The 16,669-nt window shown below is 45.8% G+C and overlaps 1 protein-coding gene across 2 annotated transcripts in view; it reads left to right on the top strand.

The window, feature by feature from the left end:
- Positions 1-16,669, top strand: part of Ap1b1 (adaptor related protein complex 1 subunit beta 1) — a 58,818-nt gene that overhangs the window by 15,905 nt on the left and 26,244 nt on the right. For both annotated transcript variants that reach the window (XM_059275548.1, XM_059275547.1), the window contains exons 2-5: positions 9,237-9,299; positions 12,171-12,276; positions 15,021-15,156; positions 16,055-16,300. In XM_059275548.1, coding sequence (XP_059131531.1) covers positions 9,263-9,299; positions 12,171-12,276; positions 15,021-15,156; positions 16,055-16,300 — 525 coding nt within the window. In that variant the 5' untranslated portion in view covers positions 9,237-9,262. The remainder of the gene's footprint in view (positions 1-9,236; positions 9,300-12,170; positions 12,277-15,020; positions 15,157-16,054; positions 16,301-16,669) is intronic.

Genomic DNA, 16,669 nt, shown 5'->3' with positions numbered 1-16,669 from the left:
CCTTTGTTATCAATGGGATGACAATATTTGTGAGTTTGTAATTTGCCTCTTTTTCTTTTTATTGTTTTGGTCATGCAGGAAAATTGACTTTTTGTAATTGGACCTTTTAAGGCTAGCTTTTATATCATAGAAACGCTTTTTTTCTTCTGGATTTTGATCCAGTCTTCCTTTTCCTCTCCAACATTGGATCTTACTGTTTTGTTTTTGTTTTTCTGAGACAGTGTTTCTTTGTGTAGCCCTGGCTTCCTGGAACTCACTCTGTAGACCAGCCTGGCCTCAAACTCACAGAGATCTGCCTGCCTCTGCCTCCTAAGTGCTGGGATTAAAGGCACCAAAACTACACAGAGAAACCCTGTCTCGAAAATCAAAAAAATCAAGAAAGAAAGAAATAAATTGTTCTTAATGTTTGTATAATTCACACCAAGTAGCATGTGCCCAGCATATGCATCAGGACACAGATCATCTTCATCACCTTCAGGGAGCTTCCAGGCCCGCTTTAGCCAGTGTCCCCTGACCTGACTTCTACCACCATAGTTTAATTTTGCTTTTTCTGCTCTGCAGCTTCATCCAAATGCTATCCCATGATACTTAAAGTGTTTATGTATTCTGTTTGGTTGGCTGTTTTTGTTTGATGCTGAGTATCAAACCCAAGGTTTCATGCATGCTCAATACATGCTGTACCATTGAGGCATTTCTCAGCTTTTGTTTACATTTGATCTTGTCACTGAGTTTTCATTCTCATGCTATCCCATTAGAAGAAGTATGTGAGATACATAAACCAGCAAGTGATGCTCTCCCTGTTTTAAAACATGGAAACTAGCCGGGCGGTGGTGGCGCATGCCTTTAATCCCAGCACTCGGGAGGCAGAGCCAGGCGGAAACCCTGTCTCAAAAAAAAAAAAAAAAAAAAACAACCAACCCCCCACCCCACCCCCCCAAAAAGGCAATGAAGTCAATTCACTTCAGAACGATAGTCATTCCTTTAAAAAGTTAGTATTGGGGGCTGGAGAGATGACTCAGCAGTTAAGAGCACTGCTCTTCCAGAGGACTCGGGTTCAATTCCCAGCACCCACATGGCAGCTCACAACTGTCTACAACTCCAGTTCCGGGGGATCTGACACCTTCACATCAATGCACATAAAATAAAGTTAAATAAATTATAAAAAAAAAAAGAAAGGAAAAAAAGTTAGTGTTGTGGGAGCTGGAGAGATGACTCAGCAGTTAAGAGCACTTGTTGCTTCTGCAGGAGACTTGTGTTTGATATTTAGCACCCACATGGTGGTTTATAATTATCCATAACTCCAGTTCCAAGGGATCCAGGGCACCAGGCACAGATGTGGTGCACATACATACATGCAGGCAAAACATTAATACACATAAATAAAATTTAAAAAATTTAAAGTTACTATTGGGCTGGAGAAATGCTGTGGAATAACCCCTCTGTATGCTATAAATATGTTTTATTACCATTGGTTAATAAAGAAGCTGCTTTGGCCTATAGCAAGGCAGAATAGAGCTAGGCAGGAAATCGAAGCAGAGATACAGGGAGAAGAAGGGAGGAGTCAGGGTCAGATGCCAGCCAGCTGCCGGAGGAGCAAGATGTACTAAAACACAGGTAAAGCCATAAGACACATGGCAAAACATAGATTAATAGAAATGAGTTAAATTTTTTTTTTTTTTTTTTTTTTTTTTTGGGTTTTTCGAGACGGGGTTTCTCTGTGTAGTTTTGCGCCTTTCCTGGAACTCGCTTTGGAGACCAGGCTGGCCTCGAACTCACAGAGATCCGCCTGGCTCTGCCTCCCAAGTGCTGGGACTAAAGGCGTGTGCCACTACCGCCCGGCGAAATGAGTTAATTTAAGTTGTAAAAGCTAGTTAGTAATAAGCCTGAGCAATGGGCCAAACAGTTTGTAATTAATATTAAGTCTCTGAGTGATTACTTTAAAAGCGGCTGTGGGACTATGGGAAAAAAAAAAAAAAAAGCCTCTGTTTACAGGGAAATGATTCAGTGGATAAAGCTCTTGCCACATTAGTGTGAGGACCTGAGTTCAGATCCCTAGGATGTGATGTGGTGTATGTGTCTGTAATTTCAACAATCCCTTGGCAAGGTGGGAGGTACTCATGGTCCAGTGAGCCTGGGATATACTACAGGGAATAAGTAAGAGACCATGTCTCACATCATACACACACGCACACACACACACACACACACACACACACACACACACTTCTTTTTTTTTAATAATTTATTTAAATTTATTTTATGTGCATTGGTGTGAAGGTGCCACATTCCCTGGAACTGGAGTTACAGACAGTTGTGAGCTGCCATGTGGTTGCTGGGAATTGAACCTGGGTCCTCTGGAAGAGCAGCCAGTGCTCTTAACCACTGAGCCATCTCTTCAGCCCTGAACACACACACTTCCGTTAACAATTTTGAGTCTTTGGAGAAAAGTTGTTCATTTAAAAATGTCCTTAAGACATTTAAATTCATTTTATTAGCTTAAAGCAGATAGTTTTTATTTCTTGTTTTAAAAATTAAATTTAGAACCGGGCGGTGGTGGTGCATGCCTTTAATCCCAGCACTCGGAGGCAGAGACAGGCGGATCTCTGTGAGTTTGAGGCCAGCCTGGTCTACAGAGCAAGATCCATGGCAGGCACCAAAATTACACAGAGAAACCCTGTCTCAAAAGACAAAATAAAAAAATTTAAATTTAGATGAATTATATGAAGACAAAACATTTGAAAAGTATTAAGGACTTTTCTTAAACCTAATCCCAACTTTATTTATTTGTGTGTGTGTGTGTGTGCGCGCGCGCTCCATTATTGTGTATTGAGTCAGTTCTTCCATCTACCTTTCCATGGGTTCTGGTGATCAAACTCAGATTGCCTTTATCCACTGCGCCTTCTTGCTGGCCTAGCTAGAACTATTTCTATGAGGTGGATTTTTGAAGGGGGCTTCTTCCCTTTTCTCTTGGACTTAGTTTCCCATTCTTGACCCCCATCTCCATGGCCAGTGAGTGCTTAATTATTTTGCAGAGCTGAAGGGAAACTGCTGCTTTTCAACTTTTAGTATTTGATTTCTCTAAGGCTTAAAAAGTGAGGTTATTGTCATGGAGATAGCTTGACAGGGGGAGACAGTTGTACCAAGCCTGAAGACCTGAGCTCTGTGCCTGGAGCCCACATGATGAAGACGACAACCACTTTTCCCTATTTTTCCTCTGATCTCCACACATACCCCTCAAAAATATAAAGATGTTCGCTTGTCTTAAAGTGGGGTTAATAGGAATTTGTTGTCTGGCGTGGCATGTCATTCTGGAGGTGGGACAGTGACGGTGGTTTCTGAAGGGCAAACCGGTTGTTCCAGGAGTGCTGTCCCCGTGGGGCATTTCTTACCTGTAAATACTAAATCAGGGGATCCCAGTCCCAAATGCTCTCTTTCCACCAGAGTGGTTTCTGTTATCAAGTTACTGCCTTGTTTGCTTGAAACAGTCTGCTGTGTAGTCTAGGTGAGCCTCAAATTCATGGCAATCCTCCTGCCTCTGTTTCCTGAATACTAGTATTATGGGTGTGAACTACCACACCCAACTTAACTACTTCTTTTGAAAATGTTCCCTGCCACTCACAAAGATAGACTACAAACCTTATACTTTTTTTGCCTAAGCAGACCACCTACTTTTGAATGTGGTTCATGTACTTGATCAAATGTGTCAGATGACAGGGTTTTAGGACCTTCGGCCTCATGGGAGAGGAAGTGGTGCAGGCCACAGCTGGCACTGTGAGGGACTTGCCGCCTTCCCATGGCTTCTCCAAGTGCAAGTGCTTTCAGGACTGAACTGGTTTGTTTTTTCCCATCCCTGTGGAGAGAATGCAAGATCTCTCCTGCAATGACATCCAAGAGACAACCAAACATAAGACCTGGCGCTGGTGTGAGGACGCTCATTAAAGACCAGGCCCAAGGGAGAGCGCTCTACAGCAGATCTGCAAGCTGTGGGTGCTTGCTTTCCCTGTGGAGTGAGGGTGTCTTTATCTTTAGCCTGGGCATTGGGTAGCTTTCCAAATCATTCTCACTTTTCCCTGTGTCCTTTTATTTCTCTCATTTCTAGACATGGTCAGCTTCGGAGGAACACAGTTTATGTATCGTCTGCCCCACTGGGCCTCTGCAGAGGGATCTGCAGAAAAGATGCTGCAGAAATTAGCATATTAAGGCCAGCTCAAATTTGTGGGGAGTTGTTACATTCTGAGAGAAGATGTGTCAGAAGCTTGGCTGCAGATCTATGCTGGCTAACCCTGCAGCAGAGTTATTACCTAGGCTGGTCCTGAACTCTTGGGACTATTCAAGTAGTCCTTACCTCAGCCTTCTGAGGAGCTGGGAATATAGACTGTGCCATCTTCTGTCCTCTTTTTAATCTACAAAAGAAGAAGCTTCCCTGTCCCTTTCTCCTGGTCAGCTGCGTGCAATACCGAATCAATCCCTGGTGGGTTTTGTCCTGGGAATTCAGGGCTCCTAGATGCTAGGCTGTGTCTACAGAGGCGGGAAGGCCTGACAGCCTCCTCCACTGCAGAGGAAAACTCCCAGCAGCCTACAGTTGGATGCCGAGGGAGTGCTTGGTATTTTATTTTGTTTTGCTTTTTCTTCCAACTTTATTTTTCATAGGTTGTTTGTTTGCTTATTGCTTTAAGGAGTGGTCTTACTCTGCACTCTGCTCTCATCCTTTCTCGGCCTCCCAACTGCTGGGGATACAGGCATGTACCTCCATGCCCAGATAGTCCCCTCAGCCTTAATCATTCTCTTAGACTCAGCAAGGAACAGAGGCTTTCCTATTTTGGTCCCTTTGGGCATTATGCTCCCAAATCTGATTTCTTTTTTTAATTTTTTTCGAGACAGGGTTTCTCTGTGTAGTTTTGGTTGGTGCCTGTACTGGATCTCGCTCTGTAGACCAGGCTGGCTTCAAACTCACAGAGATCCGCCTGGCTCTGCCTCCCGAGTGCTGGAATTAAAGGCGTGTACCACCAACGCCCGGCTCAAATCTGATTTCTTTTTTTTTTTTCTTTTTTTTTTTTTTTTTTTTGGTTTTTTGAGACAGGGTTTCTCTGTGTAGCTTTGCGCCTTTCCTGGAACTCACTTGGTAGCCCAGGCTGGCCTCGAACTCACAGAGATCCGCCTGGCTCTGCCTCCCGAGTGCTGGGATTAAAGGTGTGTGCCACCACTGCCCGACTCAGATCTGATTTCTTAAACCATGTAGCCCTTTGTGGTAGACAGAACACCTGTTATCTTTTTTGCCTTCTCATTATTAGCATTCTGAAAAAAGTGGCTGTGTGCATGTGCAAAAGAACATATATAAGTAAATTGCTGTTGATACTGAATGCACAGTGTTACATAATGGAGCTGTCAGTGGATGAGTGTCCCTGGGATCTCCAGTGGCCCCTTTAGTTTCTTTGAAGAACTGTCAATTGAACACTGGCCTTGTGCAGAGCCCTATGTGGGGCCTGAAGGTAGATGGTGCCCCCTGTGAGGCAAACCCACATGACCCTCCCCTTATGGGTTGTTTCCAGTCCTGGCCCATGCTATGAGCCCAGCAAAGCAGAGGTTCTCCCCTGGAGCACTTGGATCTTTTCTCAAGCGCCATGCAGCGCTTACATCATTAGTTCGGCTCTTTACTGCAGCTCTAGAAGGAAAGGGCCTTCTTTCTTCTGAACTTTGTGAAAGAAAAGTAGAATTATGTCTTTTTTTGTTATACTGTTGTTAGTGAAGCTTCTGTTCTTTTATTCTATTCAGTGCTTCTCAACCTTTCTAATGCTGTGACCCTTTAATACAGTCCCTCATGTTGTGGTAACCCCAACCATGAAATTATTTTGTTGCTACTTCATAACCATAATTTTGCTACTGTTATGAATCACAGTGTTAATCTTTTTGGAAATAGATGTTTGCCAGAGGTTGAGAACCCGTGTTCTATGGCATCCAAAAGTACTTAAAGCAACCTGAGACATGCTAGTGTTCCATTGATGAAAACAGATGGGGGGACAGCTTTAGTGCTGTCCTGCCACAATACAAGCTGAACTTGAAACAAATAGTCAGACTGGAGAGACTGTATAGCTCACATTGGTCACATCGTGGCCTTTCATTTTGCCTCCTCATAATAAGAAATACAAAGAAGACTACATATTTGAGTCCCTTCCATTGAGGCAACTGAATGGACAAAATGAAGTGACTTTGCTCCATTTGAATGTCTTTCTTTCTTGCTCCCTCCCTTTCTTTCCTCTGTGTTTGTGTACCTGCCCTTTGGAGGTTAGAGGATAACTTCTAAGAATTGGTTCTGCCAACATGTCGGGGCCAGAGACCAAACTCAGGTCATCAGCCTCAGCAGCAAGCACCCTTACCTCCTGAGTTACTAACTCAACAACCTCAGGTGTCATCTTTGGGGTGGGGGATGTTGAGACAGGGTTTCTCTTTGTAACCCTGGCTGTGGAACTCACTCTGTAGACCAGGCTGGCCTGGAACTCAGAGATCCTCCTGCCTCTGCCCCCGAGTGCTGGGATTAAAGGTGTGTGCCACCACCGCCCGGCTTTGCTTTTGTTTTTGAGGCAGGGTCTCAGTCTGTAGCCCAATCTGGATTCACCTCACAGTCTTTCTGCCTCAGTCCTTTGGGTGCTAAGATTACAGGTGAGCCACCCTACATCCAGCAGCTGTGTGGGTTTTCTCTACCATGAAAAACTACAGGTAGATTAGAAAGTTCCCCCGCCTTTGACTAAGTCCTTAGTGCTGATAAAGCCCTGTCCTTCCTCTCAAATGGGGAGGAATTTCTTCATCAAGAGAACCTAAGCCCTGACTGGGAGTTATTGGCGGGCTGCCATACCTACTCATCCTTTGCACGAGTTCTGAGCACTCTGCTCTTCACAATTAATTGCTAAGCACTTTAACCACTGAGCTATCTCCCTGGCCCCCTAAACCTCTAATTTTAGTAGAGGTGCCAATAAATGATTACTTCTTAGTAAATCTCAGAGCAGTTCCAGAAGTAGCTGCTATCCAAGGTGTTGTGGCCCCTGGGTAACTTTTTTTTTTCCTTTGAGACAGTTTTAGCAGCTCAGGTTGACCTCAACTACGACCCTTCTGCCTCTACTTTTCAAGGCTAGTATTGCAAACATGTGCCACCATGGTCTGCTCATTAGCTGTTTTTTTTTGTTTGTTTGTTTTGTTTTGTTTTGTTTTGTTTTTTAATTATTATTACTGGGGGCTGGAGAGATGGCTCAGAGGTTAAGAGCACTGGCTCTTCTTCCAGAGGTCCTGAGTTCAATTCCCAGCACCCACATGGTAGCTCACAACCACCTAATGAGATCTGGTGCCCTCTTCTAGTGTGCAGGAATACATGCAGAACACTGTATACATAATAAATAAAATATTTTAAAAAAAAGAAATATATATACATATATATGTATATATATGTATATATATAGTGATAATCTTAAAAAAAAGTATTATTACTGGAGTGTGTGTGTATGTGTGTGACAGAGAGAGAGAGAGAGAGACAGAGACAGAGAGACAGAGAGAGGATGCACATGCTCAGATCACAAGTCAGTTTTAAGGCGTCAGTTCTCTCAGTCTACTGTAGATCCCAGGAACTGAACTCTGGTCAAATCTGCATGGCATAGTGCTTTTCTCTGCTGAGCCGTCTCACCAGCATCCCTCCTACTTCCTTTTTAATCTTTCATCTGTTGATCAAGAGGAACTGTTGAGATCCAAAGTAGTTGCTCAGTAAATGCTTGCTGGAATAACTTGGGGGCTTCAGTATTTCTTTGACCTCCTGACTCCAACAACTGGGTAATATCTTGAGAGATGCTGTAAGAAAACTGCCAGACTTGAGAAATGGTGCCATCCTAGTGTGCAAACTCCAGTCTTCTAGAGATAATGGTAGATTTTTTTAGAAGCTTGAGGGAAGTTGTGGAAAGAAGAAACTCTTCTTTTTGTTGTTGTTGTTGTTGTTGTTGTTTTGTTTTTCAAGACAGGGTTTCTCTGTAGACCAGGCTGGCCTCGAACTCACAGAGATCCACCTGGTTCTGCCTCCTGAGTGCTGGGATTAAAGGCGTGCACCACCACTGCCTGGCCCCCCTTGCTTCTTTAAGACTTATTTACTTAGGGGGCTGGAGAGATGGTCCAGCATTTAAGAGCACCAACTGTTCTTCCAGACGACCAAGTTTAATTCTCAGCACCTTCATGTGACTCCCAACCATCTGTAACTCCAGTTCCAAGGGCTCTGACATCTTCTTGCCTCACAGGCACACATGTGGTACACAGATACACATGTGGACAAAATTAGTACACACAAATACCTGTTTATTTGTTTTATGGGTATGTGTGTGCCCGAGTGAATGTATGTATGTACACCATGTGTGTGCAGTGTCCTTGGAGGCCCGAGAGTATGTTTGAATCTCCTGAAACTGGAGTTCTAGGTGGTTGTGAGCTGCCGTGTGGGTCCTGCCAAATCTAGTGTCCTCTGCAAGAGCAGCCCATGCTCTTAACTCCTGGCCATCTCTCCAGACCCCCCCCCCTCACTTTTTTTTTTAAATTTATTTATCTTTATTTATGTGTGTTGGTGTTTTGCCATTGATGTCGGGTTCCCTGAAACTGGAATCACAGACAGTTGTGAGCTGCCATGTGGTTGTTGGGAATTGAACCCAGGTCCTCTGGAAGAGCAGTCAGTGTTAACCACTGAGCCATCTCTCCCTCCCTCACTTCCTAAACTTTGCATTTCTCAAGATCACTTGCTTACATGAGGTGAGGATAGAACTGCCTGAGCTTTGGCGGTAAGCTGAGCCCCACAGCTGGGTAGATATCTAGAACATGCTGAACAGGATGAACACGGCAAGGGGGGCTGCTGTGACTGACCCTCAAGGGCTTTTTATTTCTAGTCCATGGATTAATCTGTAGTTACTCAACTGTCTGCCTACTGACAGCCATAGGAGTGTGTCATAGATAACGAGACTGAAGAAGACAGATGACCTCAGGCTCCTGTGCTGTGGGAGAGATTCCTAGAAGGAAGCTCGTTCTGTCAAAACACTGATAGACTCCCTCAGTTACCTCCAAAATAAGACCAGCCATGATCGAACAGTTCACTTGCCTGTAGAGAGAGATAAGTAGTTATCTTCCTACTTTGTGTGTTCTGGATCCTTCTCTTCCTCCCAGTGCACACCCTAACTGAAAATGGACCAGAACACAGACCCACCCTTTTCTTCTCTGTCTTGCAGAGTCTGGCCACAGATAGAGGACCAAAATGACTGATTCAAAATACTTCACAACCACCAAGAAAGGTACTGTATGCGTCACCACAGCCTATGCTGTCTCCCAAATGTTCTCTTCCCGGGTGTGTTGGGGAGCTTGGGGAGGGTGGAGGCTTGGAGGCATCATTGGGAATGATGATCCCGAAACTGTTCACAGCTGATGATGTAAGAACCCAAGTGTACCTTTTAGAACCTAGAAAAGAACATTAATGCTAAGCATGGGGAAAAGTCCTTATTCCCCATGGCTTAAAAGTAGTTCAATACATTGTCCCTCCCTGGGGAAAGTACACAGTCTGTCAGCAGCCCTGCTGTTGGGGGAGGCTGGCCCTTATCTACGGCATTGTTCACGTTGTAGCAAAAGTTTTTATCCTGTTATTCATTTGACATCATCATAAACATCTCCCAACAGTTCCATGACTCGGTATTAAAGCCAGTTAGTTAAGTTGCTGCACTGAAGTTTACTAAGCTGGGTTAATGTCTTTGGAAACTGTTCCTTTCTACTTTTAAAGAAATGGTGGAAGTGTTGTGGCTGATAAGTGTGCTTTAACCTCTCTGGCCAGCCTTTCTTACCCTCTCCTCTCCAGTGCCTGCTGACGAGGCAGAAGAGTCTTAGTCTCCTTTAAAATATACATACATACATACATACATACATACATAAACTTACTTGTATGGATGTTTTTGCCTGTATGGATGTCTTTGCCTGGTGCCCAAGGAGGCCAGAAGAGTGTGTTGGATCCTCAGAACAGGAGTTACAGAGAGTTGTGAGCCACCATGTGGGTTCTGGGAGTCAAACCCCAGTCCTCTGGAAGTGCTTTTAACCACTAAGCCATCTCTCCAGCCCTGATTCTTAATCTTGTTGAATTACTGAGTCAGATCCAAAGTCTGCCCATCAGCAGGCATTTTATTTTTACTTATTTTTTTTTTTTTAAGATTTTGAAAAAATTTTATTTTCTGTGCACTGGTGTTTTGTCTGCATTCATGTCTGTGTGATGGTGTTGGATCCTGTGGAACTGTACTTACAGACAGTTGTGAGCCACCATGTGGGTGCTGGGAATCAAACCCAAGTCCTCTGGAAGAGCAGCCAGGGCTCTTAACCACTGAGCCATCTCTCCTTCCCCCAGTAGGCATTTTATTTTGTGGTCTAGCTGTTGCTTATTTAAGACAGTCTTGTCAGGTGTGCTGGGTCTCAGCTTTGGGAGGCAGAGGCAGAAAGATGGGGGGTTGAAGGCCATTCTTGGATACACAGCAAGTTCAAGCTTAACCTGCTTTATGTGAAGCCCTGTCATGGGGCCCCTGACTGTGAAAAAGAGATTGAGAGACAGTGAATAGAAATAGAGACATCTAGATTCAGATCTACATCTGAGAAAGATCCAAGGCAGATTGTAATAAAAGACTGAAGGGATTAGTGAGACCAGGATCACAACTCTGTTGAGACTACAGCACCAGTCTGGGCGTGTGGTCTTGGGGCAGAAAGAACTGGTTGCCTTCTGTGATCCAGGAGCCAGGGTTAGTGGCTGGAGGAAGGAGGGATCTCAGAGCAGCCTGCCCTGAACTCATCTCACCACTTCTTGGGGTGCTTTGACTGACCTCCGTCACCTGGCCACATGCTTTGAGTAAATCTCCAAATCCCTGTGGAGATTGGCCAAGGTTGGCCTTGTCTGCTGAATCCAGGCCCCTCTTCGAGGAGGAAGATGTATTCCTTTATAAATTTGGACCACAGGATCTATAGATTATTCTTGGCCCTGTTAAGCAGTGCCATTAATGTGACCCTGCTCAAGCTTTGCTAGGTCTTGTTCTTAATCAACTGTATTTAATTTCTTTTTGTGGTCATGATTTTAAAAACAACAACAACAACAACAAAAAAAAAAAAACCCTCATTTTCTTTTTCTCATTATGAATCTACTTAGAACTTTCTTAGCATTTCCCCCCATGGTCCCTTCTCACCCCCCACCCCCAAGTGACTTGAAAAAAAAAAAAAAAACCCTAGGACTAGAATTCTTCATGTGGCTAATTAATATCAACAGTTGTCCCTGATGCTGAACAGAGTGCCAAGCAATGAGCTGGACATTTCACAGCTGAGACTGAGTGAGAGAGTTCATTGGCCAGTCCAAAGAGAGGAACAGGCAAAAAATGGGGTCAGAGAGGCCAAGGGTTGTCCATGGCAGGGCCAACCAAGCAAAGGGGTTTATTTAGAGCATATGCTTTGGAAGGAACAAACCTGGTTTCCAACCTTAGCCTGTCCCATGTGCCGTGGAACAGCCTCCATTGCACATCTGTAAAATGGGGAAAGACAGGTTGTTGTGAATGTGAAATGAGAAAAGATATGGAAAAATTAGTGTGGTTCTGGAATTGTCTACCACCTAACCTGTTAGCACGTCCTGACTATCTCCATGGGGATGAGCACACATCCTCATTTTCTTTTCTACATCATCAAGTTCTTGAGAACAATTTATTACATGTTGCAGCCTTTGTAAAACAGCTCTATTCCCATCTCCAGGCTGAGGAAGTGAAACCCTGAGCAAGCTGTTTGAGCTCAGGGTTCTGGGAAAACAGGAAAAGGCAACATGTAAGATCAGCCACCACCCACCGCCACCCACCCCTAATTCCACTCTGCCTTGGGAGAATGAGGGCCAGTGAGAAGGCTAAGGGGAGCTTGCTGTCCTCTGCATTTTTAGCAGGCTGACTGAGGGGCCCCCAGGACCTTGGTTCCTATTCCTTTAGTCCAACATGGCCTCTAGGCTTCCATCACCTTCATCTCTCTTCACCTTTCTCACTGTCACTGTCCTACCTAAGCAAGGGCTTAAAGCTGCTCTCTACCTCCACCCAGTTCTCTGGGAAGCTGGTGCAAGAGATCATCTTCGGGGTGAAAATGGACTGCTCATTGCTGTCTCCTGTCCTTAGGGGAGATCTTCGAGCTGAAAGCAGAGCTTAACAGTGACAAGAAGGAGAAGAAGAAGGAGGCAGTAAAGAAAGTGATTGCATCAATGACTGTGGGCAAAGATGTCAGGTATGCAAGAGCAAGCTGGTGACAGCCGGATGCTGTCATAGCTAGGGTCCAGTTTGTCTCTTCTTCCATCTTCTCTTGCTCAGCTCCTTTGACAAGCCTCATTTGCAAACACAGGGTTCTGTTTGCACATGAGTGACAGGCCGCAGTGCTAATGGCTCAGGCAGAGAGGACAGTGAGGGAGGCAGACTGGGCATTCAAGAGTGTGGGAGAGCCCTCTCAGAAGCTCCAGAGCATTGCTGCCCACTAAGTAAGGAAGGTGAACCCAGCACAGCTGGCGATTCTGGCTTGGGTTGGTTTGGTTTGAGAACAGGAAATGTGTTTTTTATTTTTTGTTGTTGTTCTCTGTTCTGACACTCAGCGCCTGCTCTAGGCTGTCTTCTCGTTGTATGGAGTTGTGTTTGACCGCCTGTCGGATTGAGAAATCTCCAAGTGATAGATTTCATGACAGCTCAATATTTGCATTGGCAAATCTGCAGAACACCTTCAGATACATTTTCTCAGTGGTTCTCTACACTTTCCATTGTGTGCAGTGATGTTTTTATTGCCAAATAAATGAGAAAAAGAATGAGGAAAAATACTCCCTAACAGTCACATGGCTAATGCAGAACCAGATATGGAGCGTGGACCTTCCAGAATCCAGAATCCAGACTGTTCTCTGTATATCATAGTACCTTGCACATACCACAGAAGTTCTGATGTCCAGCTGCTACCTGACTGGATCTTAGAGAATGCTCCCACTGCCCCAGGCTTCCACACAGATTGCCCACCCGATTGCTAACCTTAGCAAGGACTTCCTTCAGCCAGTTAGGAGAATTCTTAGCAGAGACCTTCTTAGGACAGATTGTAAAAGGATTGGGGCTATGGGGTGCCTCAGTGGGTAAAAGTGTCTGCCACCAAGCCTGATGACCTGAATTCAATCTCCAGGATCCACATGCTTGTCTTCTACTGCTTGTCCTGTGACCTCCACATGTGCACTGTGGCACACAGGAGCCCAAGTGCACACACACACAGTACACACACATATTTAGTAAACTATGATTTAAAAATATGTTTTAAAGGATTGGGCATCTGTAAATCTCATTCTTTTTTTTTTATTTTATAATTAATTAAATTTTACATATCAGCCACAGATTCCCCTGTCCTCCCTCCTCCCACCCCCCCCAGCTTTCCCCCCCAATCCTTCCCCCATTCCCACCTCCTCCAAGGCAAGGTCTCCCCTGGGGATTCAGCTTGTCCTGGTAGATTCAGTTGAGGCAGGTCCAGTCCCCTCTTTCCTACACCAAGGCTGAGCAAAGTGTCTCAGCGTAGGCCCTAGGTTCCGGAAAGCCAGCTCATGCACTAAGGACAGGTCCTGGTCCCACTGCCTGGGGCCTCCTAAATAGTTCAAGCTAATCAACTGTCTCACTTATCCAGAGTGCCTCATCCAGTTCCATGGGGGATCCTCAGCTACTGGTTCACAGTTCCTGTGTTTCCACTAGTTTGCCTATTTGTCCCTGTGCTTTTTCTAATCATGGTCTCAATATTTCTTGCTCATATAATCCCTCCTCTCTCTCGCTGATTGGACTCCTGGAGCTCCACCTGGGGCTTGGCCGTGGATCTCTGCATCTGCTTCCATCAGTCACTGGATAAATCTCATTCTTTCTAGAAAAAAATATATTCTCCTTCAGTTGGAACATATCTGTCACTTCCTAACAAAGGAAACATCTTTGTCCGCCCTCCTGAAAAGAGCTTGCTTTGCTGACGGTGCCTGAGAGCCGTTGAGGCTCTTCACTTCCTCTTCTCTCCCCAGAGTGGCTCTGTTCTTCCTGCTGTGTCGTCTTCCCAGGTGACTTTGTCCGTTTAGCTCTGAAGGAACCTGGTCTGTTGGGTGCCTCCTTCATTTTCTGTGTGACCTTGTTCTTGGCAGTAGAAGCCCAAGAATTAGGAGGGGGTGGGGGTGGGGTGATGGTTCACATTCCAGAAAACTGATCCTTGTATTTCTCATCTCAAGGCCTGTAACTCTGGGATGGTTAGGGTTCCATGCTGGAAAGAGTCGCACCAAGTACAGCAAAGGTCCTAGTCAGAGCTGGCTTCTCATGTTTGACATTTCTTAACCTCAGAATTACCAGAAAAGGGAACATTCCCCCAGCTTCTTGGGGCTGTTCAGTGAGATGAATTGTGTCCAATCATTAGCACCAAGCCTGGTACACAGCATGTGTCCCATATACCTTGCTGATTCTTAGTGGGTGCCAAACCTGTCCCTTCAGCCCTGCTTCTCTGAGATGCTCTGGAACTAGCAGCCTGATATAAGGGACCACATGAAGCATTAGGGAGGGAAAAAAGAATGATACTCTGCAAATACCAGATGCTTTAGGAATACTGTCTCATTAAGAAGTGAGTTTCTGGAGGTAGGGAGAAGTACTGGGAATTGAACCCTGATCCTTGTGTATGCTAGGCAAGTGTTCTACCACTAAGCCCGAGCCCCAGCCTCAAGGTCAATTTCTGTTGCTCGTTCTTTACAAATGAAGGAACTCATACTTAGGGGCTGGAAGAAGTTTCCCAGAGTCATGAGCATAGCAAGAGGCAGAGCTGTCTTGATGGGCTCTTCTTGTGCTTGAACCCCATGAAGAAAGCAAGCCTTTCAGATCACTCTTCTCTTCCTTCTTCCTACTTCTCACTGCAATCCCTTCCTTCCCCTGTAGTTAGCTGCCTGAAAAGCTCCTGTTCTGTCTTCAGCCTTGACTGGTGCTCCTTTGATTTTGCAGCGCCCTTTTCCCTGACGTGGTGAACTGCATGCAGACAGACAACTTGGAGCTAAAGAAGCTGGTGTACCTGTACTTGATGAACTATGCCAAGAGTCAGCCTGATATGGCCATCATGGCTGTCAACACCTTTGTGAAGGTGAGCAGGAACCCAGTGGAAGTGGGAATGCGGGGAAGGGCTGCTCACCGTCTCTGTCTCTTTGGAGTGCTGGGGCACTTTGGCTTGGGTGGAATTTTCAGGCTCCTGCAGACCTGCAGGCTTCCTTCTGTCTGAGCAGGCTGAGGGCCTCATCCTCCAGCAGAGGGCTCCCTCTCTCTCCAGAACCATAGACCCAAAGATTATGGCTTATTCATTCCCTGTGAGGTGGCACCAGGCCTATTGGCCTCTCATTTCCCTGGGCTGGGCCACGCACTCCCTGTGTCTGTTGCCAGGGCAGATTGTAGCAAGTGTCTGAGAGCAGCTCTGTCCCTTACCACATGACTCCTTTCTCTATTTTCTGTCACTAGATGAGGAGCAAAGCACGAATTTGGACATTGACTCTAGCCCACTGGGGCTCACATGTGGGGAAATGGGAGGTGCTGTGACTGTGTGTGCCTGTAATTCCAGCACTTGGGAGGCTAAGAAAGGAGGATTGCTATGAGTTCTAGGTCAGTCTAGGCTATATAGGGAGTCCCAGGCTTGTCTGAGCAACATGGCAAGACCCTGTCTGGAAAAGAAAAGATTGAGGACTATGGTGCAGTTTGGGTAGCTGCTCTGCTCTGACGGGGGGAGCACACACCTTCTCGAGAGCCTCAGCTTCCTTGTGTGACAGGGCATCAGGAAGCAGCAGCACAGAAAGTGTAGAGAGCCGCTCACACAGCATCTGGCAAGTGCTTGGCATCCATTCTGTGGCATTACTCTGAGTATTGTTGGCTGTGGTCAGTGGACATCCCACAGCAGCTGCCTGATGTTGCTCAGAGCTGGAGGCCAGGAAGAATAGGAAGCCACAGATGACTCATCCTGCCCCTGCCCCTGGCCAATGACTGGTTCCCCTCAGGACTGTGAGGACCCCAACCCCCTCATCCGGGCCCTGGCTGTGAGGACCATGGGCTGCATCCGAGTTGACAAGATCACAGAGTACTTGTGTGAACCGCTCCGAAAGTGCCTAAAGGATGAAGATCCATATGTGCGCAAGACAGCAGCTGTGTGTGTAGCCAAGCTCCATGACATCAATGCCCAGCTGGTAGAAGACCAGGGTTTCCTGGACACACTTAAAGACCTCATCTCTGACTCTAACCCCATGGTAAGTGCTAACATCCTTGTGAGGCCCACAGGCTCCTGGGTTGCTTGGTCAGAAGACCTGGCTTGACCCTTACCTGGCTCTCCCCTTTCTTAGAAGGGAGGGCCTTGCTGAGTATCTAGTGCCTGCTCCTTGCAGTGGTTTGCAGGGAATGAGGCCTGGATTTCCTTTTACCCTCTCAAACTAGCTACATGGCATTAGGAAAGCTGCCCAATCTTTCAGATCCCTGTTTGTCTCACCATTAGACTTTGGGAAGGTAACATATCTGACCTGAGCTGGCCTGACCTGCTTGGCAAGCTGTGACTCTGCAGTCAGTGCAAGACCACCTTGGTGATTCCCGAGCATGTAGTTCTCTTCCATGTGGGGTTGCAG

Source organism: Peromyscus eremicus, chromosome 10, assembly GCF_949786415.1.
Source record: "Peromyscus eremicus chromosome 10, PerEre_H2_v1, whole genome shotgun sequence".
Lineage (NCBI taxonomy): Eukaryota > Metazoa > Chordata > Mammalia > Rodentia > Cricetidae > Peromyscus > Peromyscus eremicus.
The sequence above is the reverse complement of the archived record's forward strand: the minus strand, read 5'-3'. Positions and strand labels throughout refer to the sequence as shown.